The 14114-nt window shown below is 38.5% G+C and overlaps 1 protein-coding gene across 3 annotated transcripts in view; it reads right to left on the bottom strand.

Moving 5' to 3' along the window:
* Positions 1 to 14114, bottom strand: part of DHTKD1 (dehydrogenase E1 and transketolase domain containing 1) — a 75063-nt gene that overhangs the window by 46955 nt on the left and 13994 nt on the right. For all 3 annotated transcript variants that reach the window (XM_017658370.3, XM_017658371.3, XM_017658368.3), the window contains exons 2-5: positions 12067 to 12222; positions 7538 to 7749; positions 6502 to 6696; positions 4539 to 4808 (exon numbers count right to left, since the gene is read on the bottom strand). In XM_017658370.3, coding sequence (XP_017513859.3) covers positions 4539 to 4808; positions 6502 to 6696; positions 7538 to 7749; positions 12067 to 12222 — 833 coding nt within the window. The remainder of the gene's footprint in view (positions 1 to 4538; positions 4809 to 6501; positions 6697 to 7537; positions 7750 to 12066; positions 12223 to 14114) is intronic.

The raw sequence follows: 14114 nt of genomic DNA, 5'->3' as shown, positions 1-14114 counted from the left end.
GTCCTTGATCTCTGCCATTTTATTACATGTCTTGGTGTTGTCTTCCTTGGGTTCCTTTTGTTAGGGGCTGTTTGAGCTTCCATGACCTGAGTGTCTATTTCTTTCCCAGGAAAGATGGTGGAAGTTTTCAACAATTATTTCCTCAAAGAAATTGCTTTGTCTCTATATTCTCCTTCTGGTACCCCTATTATACAAATATTGTTTCAGCTGGATTGGTCACATAGCTCTCTTATCATTCTTTCCTTCCTAGAGATCCTTTTCTCTCTCTCTGTTCCTCAGTTTGTTGTGCTCCTGTTCTCTAATTTCTATCTCATTCACTGTCTCCTCTACCTGCAGTAATCTACTCTTAAATCCCTCATTTTGTTTCATTTCAGATACTGTATTCTTCAACACTCAGCAGCTCTTTTTCAGGTCTTCTTATCTCTTTGTTGAAGTCCTCCCTCCCTGAGATCTTGTATATTTTTCTTTAAATCTGTGAGCATGTTTATGACTTTCATTTTGAAATCTTTATCAATAAGTTTGGTGATCTCCACTTCATTTAGCCCTCTTTCTGGTGTATGTCCTGTAGTTTCATTTGGAACATATTCCTCTGCTTCCTCATTTTTTCAGGGTTTCTCGGTTCCTTCCTTCCTATTAGATGGCTCTGTTATGCTTCCTGGCCTATAGAGTAATAGCTTTATGAATAAGGTACCCTATGGTGCCCAAAAGCTCAAGATTCTTTACTCTTCAGTGCCTGGTTCTACTTTGCAGGAGCCCCAGCTATGACATGCAGTGGGCAGGGTTACCCTTCTGTCTGTCTTCTGTAGTGGTCTGAGTCTGCACCAGCAGTTTGCTTCAGCCACTGCCTTTGTTACTATCAGTGCAGAAGTCTCTGCTGGGAATTCTGTGGGCACGGCTGCCCTCTACCTGCCCTATAGAAATGGCAGGTCTGCAGGGTTAATGGGGTGGGCTCATGTGTGATTCTACCCAGGTTGAATGCAGAGCACCAGGCTTGAACACCCATAGGATAGAAGGAACTCTTGTGGTGGCTCCTGCAGGCACCTCCCTGGCTGGGCTTCCTCCCTGAAAAGCAGCCCAAAAAGCTGGGAGAGTCTCCCCCTGCCAGCTGGGCAGCAAAGTCTGATGCTGCTGCTGGGCCAAGTGGGTTGGCTCACTGGCAGTGCACACAGAGAAGGGTCTCGGGGCTCCATTGACAGCAAGGGGAATGGAGCACCTGGGGCTCACAAGAGTTCTCAAACTGTTGGGCCGAGGAAGAGCTGGGGATGTATCCTCCACCTACCCTTTCTCCTGAGGAGAGAGCTCCATCCAACACTAGCCCCTCTGACACCCTTCCCACTGCTGGCCAGTCTTTCAAACTGCCACTTCTGCCTTGGGTCTCAGGACTGGCAGAGGGTGTTGGCCTTTCACAATGGCTAGAGTAGTCTTAGCCTCCCAGAGTGTTCCACTTGTCCCTGGTGTCCAACCCCACTAATCACCAGAACCTAGTGTAATGTGGGCCCGTGCTCCTGGAAGAGATCTCCAGGGCCAGGTGTGCAGCAATCCTGGGATCCTTCCCACTCCCTGCTCTGTTCCTCTTTCTCTTGCCTATAGGCTGGGTGGGGAAGGGCTTGGGTCCTGCTCGACTGTGGCTCTGCCACTTTACCCTCTTCTGTGAGGTCTTCTCTTCTTCCCCAGGTATAGGTGGTCTGTTCTGCAGTCTTCAGGTCATTTTCAAGTTTAGTTGTATTTGCTGTATTTTCTTCCTTTATGTGTTTTTGGAAGGAGGTTTCCACCTTGCTTTCCTACTCTGCCTCACTTCTTAATTTACATAATGTTGTATGTCAAGTATATTTCAATAAAAAATATTTTAAAAGGCTATATCACAAACATCCAAAATGCAGAACTAATAAAATGATCTGATATACCCTAGCTTAAGGCTAATAATAACAGAAGTAAAAGACCTACATATGAATAAACAAAGAATACTTGGTCATAGATGTTTCAAAACGACAATGAAAATGTCCTTTAGAAAGTCATTTTCATTTAAGCATATTTTGGCTAAGAAAGAAAGAACTCTTTTGCCTAAATGAAATGTCCCATTGCTAGAATCTCTGGGGCTGGCTGTCATTTTGGAGCATCTATACTAGTAATGTACCCTTACATTATACTGTAGTGTACAGTGCTATACATTTTATCTCTCTTAATCCACTCAACAGCCAAGTTGGACAGTGGAGCAGATAAGGAAGTCCTTTTTCCAGGTGAGAAAAACCAAGGTCCACAAGGAATATATATTTCACATGGCTTGCACTAGATGTCCCTGGTGTGGGCACCCTTCTGTGGTGCCTCCTTTTTCTCTACATATTTTCTACTCTTCCAAGCCTTTCTCCTGGCTCAAGAAACTTATTACGTATAAATTCTTATTTAATCCTCAGAACACTATGAGGAATGTAATATTCCCACTTACTATGAGATTTAAAGAACCTATGTAACAGAACCAAGCATGCCAAACTAGAAAGTAGTAAAGCCAGGATCTGAACTCAAGTCCTCCTGGTTCAAAACCTTGTCTTTTCTATATCATGCTACATTGTAAAGTCCAACCCTCAGCCACATGGTCAAGAGCTTCCTGGCATCTAAATACTCCTCACATCCTGGCCTCCTTACTGATGGGATTTCTTGTGAAGTAATGATGTAGAAGGAGATTGGTAAAGCAAGGGCGAGAGACATGTGCCTTTTTTCTGCTCTTTTACAAAAAGATTACAGCAGAGGCATGGGTAAGAACCTAACATCTATTCACAGCTTGCATTGTTTTATCATAATCTTAGGATTCTTGGCATAAAGCATGCATGTGTCATTTGCTAATTTTATTTTCCTTCTTAAATCAAAAAAGAATGCCCCACTATGCCCCATAAAGCTTTGTGGGCATAAGAGGTCATATGGGCAAACAAACACTGGGCAAGGTGGAAGCTATTCAGCCAAACACATCGGGGATGAGAGTTGGGGGTTGAACACGCACACAGGAGGTCCCAAATAAGAGTCCACCAGGTCCAGGACCAGGATAAAGAGAAAACAGGCAGAAAAGGTAGCATCTGGAATCTCACCCACCATGACTTCATAGGCTCCAAATTTAGAGTTCCCATGAGAAATGAGAATTGTGTATTTGAGCAAGGTAAGATATGAACAAACATAGCAAGGCAAACTATTTTTGGAACACAAGAGAGGCAAAAGAGGGCAGTCAGTTTCTTATCACTTTAAAGAAAATGCTCTTTTCAACTCTTACTTCAGACCTGCTTACTGTATAGGGTAAATGTCATTACCAAAATACTGCAGAATGTCACAAATTAAGTCGAATGAAAGGTAAGTAGAATATCTGGCTAATGATTTAAGATTCCTATTGGGGAACATCATGTCACAGTCAAATCTACTGCTGCCTACCCCAAGTTTAATTACTGCAAGTTTCCAGCACATGAAAAATTAACATGAATAAGATAAAGTGTTTTTTTGTATACATAGTCAAATAATCTACCAAATAGATTTATCTATTTCTGTTGGGTTTGAAGACTGTTAGTGATATCTAGAATTAATTATTACCTAAAGTTTCATATTTAAACGAATAATCATAGGAAAAAAATGTGACCCACAGTCCAAACCTCTAAAAGATACCTGTTGGAAATAGACTCACAAATACAGACAACAAACTGGTGGTTGCCCTAAGGGAGATGGGCAGGGATGGGAAAAATAGGTGAAGGAGATAAAAAGGAACAAACTTCCAGTTACAAAATAAATAAGTCACAAGGAGGAAAAGTACAGTATAGAGAACGTAGTCAATAATATTATAATAACTTTGCATGGTGACAGATGGCAACTATGCTTACCATGGTGTGCATTTCATAATGTATATAATTGTTGAATCACTATGTTGCAAATCTACAACCAATATAATACTGTATATCAACTCTACCTCAATAAAAAAAAGAATAGCCAATAAATAAATAAACAGAATAAAATAAAAAATAAAAGATACCTGTGGGGTTACAAAAACTTGAGGGGTAGGGGAAACACCAATTACAACAATTTGTAGTGGTTGTCTTAATGCCAAAGACCTTCATTTTCAGACAAACAAATAAGCAAACAAAATAAATCCAGACTCTTGAAGCCTTGTTCGATAAATGGATATCGTGTAGTTTCCTAGAGAGCAATATTTTCAAAGAAATGGCATCCGTCCCCTTAAAGCATCAGGTATGCCAGTCTATACCCCCTTAATTAATGCATAAGTCAAGAAAGAAAAAACATAGCAAAAACATACATCTAAAGTCAGCTGCCTTGAGACCAGACCTCATATGTGCTATTAAAATTTTTTTCAAACAACCCCAAGATTTTCTTTTCCCAAAATTTATTGGCTATTAAAAAAATGTTTCAAACACCCCCAGGATTTTCTTTCCCCAAAAGTTCATTCAGTTGCCTCTCACATGGCTGCCATCCTGTTTCAGAACTACCTATCTGGACATTCTTTCTTCCTGTTCTTCCCAACCTCTGGCCTCACTTTCTGAAGCTACAAGTACCTGTAAGCAAATGACTTTGTCCCCGGGCTGAGCCGAACTATCTGGAGAGTAGTCCCCATCCTGTCTGGACTGCTGCCTTCCCCGAGTCTTCCCCACAGCCACAGGGTTAACGGCTTCCAGGTGGGAGGGGTTGGGCAGCATTGTCACGTGAAGGGGATGGTGTGTGCCAAAGTCCAGGTCAACTGAGGAGGTCAGGTGAGACAGGACATCTCCAGTGGCTGAGATACTATCCGGAAATTCACTTAAGCCTCGCATTTTACGGAACATTAGCTATTGTAAAAAACATACGAGAAAAAAATGTCATTTATCATAATGGAGGCTAGGGCAGAAGTAGTTGATTTAACTCATACAATAAAGATAAACCTTTATGCCATGGTTGTATAACTATTATTACCATGCATTATTTACAGGATAGGCACAAACTTCTAACTGTTCAGTTACATGGAACTATTTGGAGATCTTCATAATCAAAGTACCAATACTTTAAGAAGAATCTAACATGACACAGATAGTGACTGCTGCCTTGCAATAAGCAGAATGGTTTTTCTTAAATACACCTGTTAGAATATATTTTCCAAAGAACTTTGTGTTAATCTTGTTAAAAGTAGGAAGGAAATTAATTGAATAGGACTTAATCTCATTTGGACAGGGGATAATATTTATTGCTTAGCTCAAGTCACAGATAAAAAACTATACTGTTCAATTCTCAAAGAACTCTGCATACATTCTGTCACTTTATTTTTACAGTATTCTACCAGACAGATGTTAGTACCCATTTAAAAAATGAACAAGCAAGAGAAATTAATTTATTAAAGGTCTTTAGCTAGTAAGTAACAAAGTTGGGTTCAAACCAAGGTGTTTAGCAAGAAACAGCATGTTTATTCTAAAGTATCCAAATTCAGTGACCCAAAAGCTCCTCCAATTTGCAAAAGCTTCTTAGTGACCTACCTACAGAGGAACATGCATATTCACACAGTGTAGGTACATATGTGTTTCTCACAGATACGTAATAAACCGTTACTTTGGTATCTTTGAGTAATGTTTTTGTCTGCATTATCTTAGGCATGCAATTTCGGTTTAGGAATTTCTGCACATATTTAAACACATACCTCCATCTGCGATCACTTTATTTCTGTCATAGTCTACATTTTCTAAGGTATTTACATTTTAAAAGATGATCATCAATCTCTTAGCATCAGAAGAAAGTATGAGTAATAGTAAACCTTGGCTCCTCAACATGACACCACATAGATTTTCTAATGGTCTTAAGGATAACACATCCTTCCATGGGTTCTGTTCACTCCATCTAATTTTAACAGACCCTTAAACCTTTATAATTATGTTTAATCTTAATCTGGGCAAGAACAGTAGTGAGGTTTACCCACACATAGTGGCCAAACCTCAGTAAACACAAGTTACTCTGATGTTCCCTTACGTAAAGTCTTTAGTCCGGCTCTAAGATCTTTGGAGAGACATACAGAACAGCCAAGAGGGACCGGACAGGAACACCAAGATCCAATTCTTTATAAAACCACTCACTTGGGTGATTTCTTAGGGTAACAATGTATTATTAGTTTTAGTACAATCTATTAACTATAAACTTTCCAAATCAACGGAACATAAGATTGACTTCTTGCAAGGTAAAATTGTATAAAATTGCCAGATCTTTGTGCTTGAGCAATTTTATTAAGAAAACTGTGCTTCAAAGAACAGAATTTATCTATTCACATCCTCCTTGAGCAAACAAACTAACCTTTAAGATCCCTGAAAGAAGAAAGAATCCGCACAAGGATACACAGAAAACCAGCTCAAACACTGGTTCTATCCCACTGCATTAGGCTCCATCAGTTAACTGAGCTATCTCCTGGACCAAGGGCTCATATTTTTAGCTGGCTTCCTAAAAAAATTATGACCCTTTGTTTATTCTGTTAGAGTCAATTGTACATCAGAGAAAGTACCTTACCTCTGGAGGGAACTGCAGAAGGCCCGTCAGCAAATTAAGCCTCCCTCTATGGGGCATCCCAATTACAACATCAGTGATGCCACTGTAGGCTGACATTTTCAGCAACTTGTGGAAAAAGCCCATCATGCTTTCAGCACCTTCACCTCCATATCGCTTCACTGTGGCAAACTTGGTGGCCAAGAAGTGGTCAAACTCCTAAGGAACATAAGTCAGGCATATGAGTTCCAGGAATTTAGCTGACTACACAGGTCAAACTCGGACATGTCTACGTGTGCTCTAACAAGCCCCCACGTGACTCTACATGGCCACAGGAGTGTCCCTTCATGACGTACCCCAGAGACAGACAAAGATGATCCAGAGCACAGAGCATAGTGGGAAAGCCTTGCCAAGGCCACTCAACAGCAGTGGGCAATGCGGAGAAACAACCTGAGGGCTAGAATAACAGCCCAAGAGGAACCCCCTCTGAATGTGTGTTCATTCTTCTGGAGTTGGGGCTGGGCCTTCAATTTCCGCTGCCTCTCCCAGAACTTGAGTTTAGTAGAGGGCTCTCCAGATCAATTTCCTCAAGGCTGCAAACTATCCAACTCTACAAATCGCTGGAATAGGCTTCTTGTCATTTTGATATGCCTGAGTCCTGATCAAAGCCCTGCCAGAGATTCAATTCCATTCACATGTATTGAGAGCCTCTTCCACACAGGGTTCTTTTTTTTTTTTTGGATCACTTCAGGTAATAAAAAGGGAAATAAGATTTTAAGGATTTTGCAACTTCTATAGAGTGAATAGACAGATACATTAAAAGTATTTTGATGATAAGGAGAACCAATAGCTCTGCTGTTTTGTGATCTGCTTTATGCTACTTAGAATATTCTACTTAAAATAAAGTGGTGCATGTTTTATTATCTGTCGTGTTGAAGGAATAGGGGTAAGTGTGGGATGGTCAGAGAATTAATGCAATAATTCCCTCTCTTCAATATTTATGTATCTTTGTAGAAAATGAGCCAACTGGTCCCACTGATATTAGCTGCTACTTTTATACCTGAGAGTCTAGCATCAGCTTTGACAGATGTTTTCGCTCTTCTATGGTAAATGTCTCCTTTGTTAGTTCCTCAAACCGCCTGGCAAACCAGTCTTTCTCTTCCTGGCTCTGAAGTTGGGAGGTTTCGATAGAAATATGCCCACAGTATATCTGGTTGAGATAGGCTAATACTTCCTCAAGAGAGGCCTTGTCCTTCCCCATGTTCAATAATCCTATGAAATGGAATCAAAAGGAGCATTTTAAAGCATAATCAACCCTGTAACTAATCACAAAATGCACCAAAATAATACCTCCATTCAGAGCATTTTGTTCCAAATAACTTGGGTCACCATCAGTATTTATCCAGATTTTTCTAAAAAGCCATGAAATAGTAAAACTAGGACAGGGCATAAAACTCTTTCTCCACAAGGATATATTATACCCCTTCTGTTTTATGCCAAATTTTGATTCTATCATAATTTCAAACTAAAATTTGAAGCCTAACATTCACCACAAATCATATGTCCTACCTTACCTGAAATAACAACTACAATGTTCAAATCTTATTAATATCTATAAATGTCTATTATTGAACAGTTGGTCTCACTGTGAATATTGATAGCAAAGCAACATTTTAAGGTAAAGGGAAATCTCCCTGAACTTTAGTGGAAGAAAAGGAAGGTTTGCCCTGTGTTATTAGCTCAGCAACAAATCAGTTAGCTGTCATTTGCCTAAACCTACAATGTGAGTTTAACAAACCAACATTTACTTTACATTGCTTATGGTCTCTTAAAATAAGCTTTAGATCTTTGTTACTGATTGACCATTCTACTTGGTGAAAGTTGCTGTACACATTGCCTAGCTTCTCTCTGCCTCACATTTTAATCTGTAAAGCAGGAGCAATCAAGGCATCTCATGAGGTAGTTGTGACGAATACATGAGATAGGAAGTAACCCAAATGTCCACTGGTGGATTAAGGGATAAACAAAATATGGCCTAGCCATACACTAGAGTATTATTCAGCCACATCAAGGAATAAAGTACTGATTTATGCTACAAGATGGATGATCCTTAGAAATATTACTAGGTGAAAAAAGCCAGAACCAAAAGGCTACACACTATAGGATTCCATTTATATGAAATGTCAAGATTAGGCAAATCCACAGAGACAGAAAGTAGATTAGTAGCTGCCGGGGGCTGGGGGAGGGAAAAATAAGGAATGACTGCATATAGGCAAAAGATTTCCTGCATAACATTGTGAACGTACTAAATATCACTAAATGTTTAAAATGGTTAAAGTGGCAAGGGTTATGTGTATTTTACCCCAATAAAGAAAAAAAAGCCCAAAAGGATTAAATGTGAAAATGCAGAACACCACACAGCATAAAAAATTGCTCTGGGGTTCTCATATTTTCTACTGTTCTTATATTAACTACATGTATTTAAAATATTCAGAACCCATGCCTCTAAAAGAAGGGATATAAAGTTACATAGCTATAGATAAACATAGTTTTGTTCTATGTGTCCAATAATAAGTTTAAAGAATCCACTGCATCCCAGAAGCTCTACTGCCATTGAGTGTACAAACATGACTAAGAAAGTCTTTTTACTGAAGGAAACTCATAGACTCATGGGGAGAAAATTATAAACAAATAATAATACAATGTCATATAGATTAGTGGTTTTTCCTAGAAAGAAGACTGTATCTTCTGTTAAGTAACTTTACATTCTGGGCTAATGCTGAATTTTTTTTTAAGGAAGGTATCATTGATATACAATCCTATGAAGGTTTCCCATGAGCAATATTGTGGTTATAACATTCATCCATATTATCAAGTCCCCCCCCACAAACACCCCATTGCAGTCACTGTCCATCAGTGTTGAATATTTTTTAGAACATTTGTAGGGTGGCCTTATTCTGAAATCAGATTAGGTTTTTAAAATTTGTTTTGGTAAATGTGCTATTGTTCAGAGTTGTCCAAGTACTATGAAAGCATAGGTGACCAAATATTGAAATCTACCTTGGCAAGCTCTGGGCAGCTTTGTTTCACAGAGCAGGAAATGTTTGTTGAATGCTTAAAAATGAACAGGAGGACCCTAGGTTGATGGGGTAGATGGGAGATCATTCCAGATAAAGGAAGTAATACATGCAAAAATGGACATATGAGTTGACAAAATAGCATCGGGACCCTATAACTAGATATAGCAAAAAAAAGGATACAACAAGATATAGGGGATAACTTTAAAACAGTAAGCTTTTTCCATTCCTGAAGAGCCATTTAAATGATGATAGAAAGCATAGGTTTTTGTCTGAGAGATTGGGAGTCACTGAAATCTTTTAGTTATCATCAGAGTGATAATTTCAAAGTATATCTCCCATAGCAGTATGAAAGTGGGTAGAGGGAGAGAAGTAGGTGTTGAAACTGGAGGCAACATATGCAAAAGAGAAAACATCCAAAAGTCAGGAGAGAAATAATGAAGATTTTAACTAAGGCAGCACCCTTAAAGTTTGAGCAAGAAAGAGATTTGAGCAATATTTAGGAAACAGAATTGATGAGAATTGATGAGATTTATACAGACTTTACTAATTAGGCAAAAACATTTTGCTGATCTCCAACACCGTGACAATTTTACAATCAGCTAGTAATCAGGAACTGAGCAGAACTGTCCACCCTGCTCCAAGGGGTACACACTACCCACCCCCCATACCCATTACCCCCACCTCTTCATGCCATGATTCCTCATACACCTTTGACCTAAACAGAAAAACGCTTTTTGCCTAATATTTACATTATAACTCTAGTTTCAAAATGGTTTGATTTTGAAAGGACTATTTTCTATGTGGAACGAAAAAATAAATTCTTAAAGGTGGGGGCGGGGAATAGGAAAGAGGAGGGTTATGGAAACTGAAAGGAGAATGCCCAAACTCTCCTCAAAGGCAGCTGGGGTTAAGTATGTGTTCGAGGGGGATGAGGAGTGAAGGATGGACAGGGAGGAAAGGGTGCTTAGAGATCAAAGGAGAGTGTACTAGGTGAATGGGAACTGGGGATAAAATATCAAATGCAAAAGAGCTGAAAAGCAATTTAAACAAAAAAATAATAAATAAAGGAAAATAAATCATTAAGTATGATCAGCAACAAGAATAAGTACTTTCTCATGGTCTAGCAGAAAGCGTAGTCATAAAAGTGGAAGAGGTTATATAGTTGGCAGGATTTCCATCTCTTTTAAGGCTGAATAATATTCTATTGTATGTAAATATACCACATTTTCCTCATCCACTCTGCTATTGATGGACATTTAGGTTGTGTTCATATCTTACTATTACAATATATCTCTTCAAGACCATGATTTCTTTTTTTTTTATGTCCAAAGATTTTTTTCAATTGAAATATCATTGATGTACAATCTTACATTAGTTTCAAGTATACACCACAGTGGTCAACAGTTACCCACATTATTAAATCCTCACCCCCACTAGTATAGCTATCTGTCAACACAGGAAGATGATACAGAATGATTGGCTATATTCTCCATTCTGTAGTACTACCCCGAGGACCAACCTACATCATGATTGAGAATTTTTTTGCCCCTTTATCCCTCTCACCTTTCTACCCACCCTTCCCAACCCCTCCCCCATGGTAACCACCAGTCCCTTCTTAGTGGCTATGAGTCTACTGCTGTTTTGTTTATTGTTTTGCTTTGTATTTATATTCCACAAATAAGTGAAATCATAAGGTATTTTTCTCTGCCTGGCTTATTTCACTGAGCATAATACCCTCTAGATCCATTCATGTCGCAAATGGCAGGATTTCTTTTATTTTAATGATTGAATAATATTTCATTGTGTGTATGTACCACATCTTCTTTATCCATTCCTCTGCTGATGAACACTTAGGTTGCTTCCATATCTTGGCTATTGCAAACAATGCAGCAATAAACATAGGAGTGCATGTATCTTTCGAATCAGGGATCTTGTTTTCCTCAGGTAAATTCCTGGAAGTTTCAAGACCCTGATTTCAATTCCTTTGGATAAATAACCCAAAAGTGGGGTTGCTGTATCATATGGTAATTCTATTTTTAATTTTTTGAGGACCCGCCATATTCTTTTCTATAGTGGTTGCTCCTACTCACATTCTCACCAATGGTGCACATGGATTCTCTTTTCTCCACATCCTGTTAATACTTGTCACCTTTTGTCTTTTTGATAATTCTAACAGGAGTTACGTGATTTCTCACTCTGGTTTTGATTTGCATTTCCCTGATGACCAGTGATGCTGAGCACCTCTTCACATACCTGTTGGGCCATTTGTATGCCTTCTTTGGTGAATATGCTTTTGAATGCAGAGGAAATGGGCCCTATCAGAACACCATTCTAGAACCTAAAGGCTGTTCCCTTTAGACAGTGCTTAAATGTGCCCCTCACTGTCTCCTCACACCCCATGGAGGCTTTGGCTCCAAAAGGCATGTATGTTCTTCAAGAACAGAAAGGAACCCCGCCCTGTGATGGCAGCTAACTGTCACATGGCCAGTGCATTGTCAGTGGGCTTTACCTGTGGTATGAAAGGGTCCCTGCAGGGTCTGCAGGAGGGCTTGGATTTCAGGCACGTTCTCTTGCAGGGTTTGTCCAATGAAGAGGGGGTTGATTTTGGCAGCTTTATGACCATGCTCACAATATGCTGTCACCAACCTGGCAAGGCCATGATCAACTAATTCAGAGGAAAAATAAAACAGTACAGTTTAGGAAATGCCCACAAACCACAAAAATCATTTTTTCAAGGAAGCATTTGTGGCCTTAGATTTTTTTTTTTTGGTGTGTATTTATTTTTTTATTGTGGTAAAATACACATAATATAAAATTGGCCATTTTAGCCATTTTTAAGTTTATAGTCAATGGCATGAAGTACGTTCACAATGTTGTGCAGCTATTGCCACCATCCATCTCTAGAAAAATATCTTTGCAAACTGAAACTCTGTATCTATTAAACACTAACTCTCCATTTTCTCCTCTCCCCTGCCCCTGGCAACCTCTAGTCTACCTTCTATTTCTGTGAATGTGACTACTTTAGTATAAAAGTACGTGTGTGTGTGTGTGTGGAGGGAGAGGTGGGGGTGGAGGGAGAGAAAGAGACAGAATATGAGATGTATTTATGCTTTCGTGTCTGGCTTATTTCACTTTGGCATAATGGCCTTAGACATTTTTTATGCATTGCTCTTATCCACCATATCAGCAAACAGATTTTAGGACTAAAGAACCTTAAAAATCCTAAAATTCTAAAAATTTTAGGACTAAAGAATCCAGGAAAATGGACCTATTTCCCTAACTTTATCCCATGATAGCTAAAATCAGTGAAAAAAAAAAGGGGGGAGTATAGAACCATGAGTGGACTTTTGTAAAAATAACTGTGCCCAAGAAGACAAGTAGTGATTTTACAGCATCTTACTACGCTGATGAACAGTGACTGTGAAGGGGTATGTTGGGGGGACATGGTGAAGGGGAGAGCCTAGTAAACATAATGTTCTTCATGTAATTGTAGATTAATGATACCAAAACAAAAAATATTTTGAAATAAATAAATAAATAAAAATTAAAGCTAAAAAAAACTTCCCTAAAAGCAGATTTATAAATTAGCCAGTAACTACATGAATAATCAGGAATAAATGTCATTTGAGCATGAAAAAAAATAATAACAACTGTGCCCATAGATAGTTATTAAAAGGGAACACCTTAATTGAAAATAACCATTAAAATGTCAAGATTATGGATAATTATGGTCCTCTTAACTATGATTTGAGATATTTTTATATATCTTACCTAAATATTAGAGGTAGGCGGAACTACAAAATCAATGTTATATATTTTTTTCCTTAAATCCTATAGACCCCAGATACAGTTATTTAATAGACTCATGAAATCTTAGACTAGGAAAAGACCTTAGAAATGATCTTGTCACTCATATAATACAAACAAAACAAAACAACCTCTCCCTCTTAAAGCCCTAAATGAGTGGTTCCCTGTCACCAGTTAAAGTCATCATCTTTCAATGAATCCAATTCTATTTTAGATAATTTTATATTGACCCCAAAGCTGCTTCTCTTTCCTTTTGCACATGAAAGTCCTTCTAAAACTTGAAAAAAGCCCTTCTTGTCTACACTCAATCAACTTTCAGTTTATCAACTGAGGGGAAATCCCTGAAGATGAATAGATCTACTATTGAGGGCACACATTTTCTGAACATTTAAAAGATTTGTGTTTTTATTTTCAGAACCTAGGGGAAATTGTTAGCACATTTTAAAACATTTATTGACCATTTTGTGAATGCTTATTGCCCTGCAATGATTTCAGAGCTACAGATGTGCTTCGGTTTATATTCTGAGTCCTGCAAATTGTATACCTTATCACAATACATAGATGTATTGACTATGGAAAAGATGTGTTTGTTTGTATTAACACAGAAGTTAAGAGGAACCACTCTATGTCTAATCAACTAATCAAATGATCCCAATAAATGAACTGATTTCAGGCTGGAAGTTAGTTATATAAGTGGACATAGGGTTTTTCCTGAACCTTACTTTAGTTTTCATTTGCTGTTTTATGAAA

This window comes from Manis javanica, chromosome 2 (genome assembly GCF_040802235.1).
Source record: "Manis javanica isolate MJ-LG chromosome 2, MJ_LKY, whole genome shotgun sequence".
Taxonomy (NCBI): Eukaryota; Metazoa; Chordata; class Mammalia; order Pholidota; family Manidae; genus Manis; species Manis javanica.
Note: the sequence above shows the minus strand (reverse complement) of the source record. Positions and strands in the feature narration are given on the sequence as shown.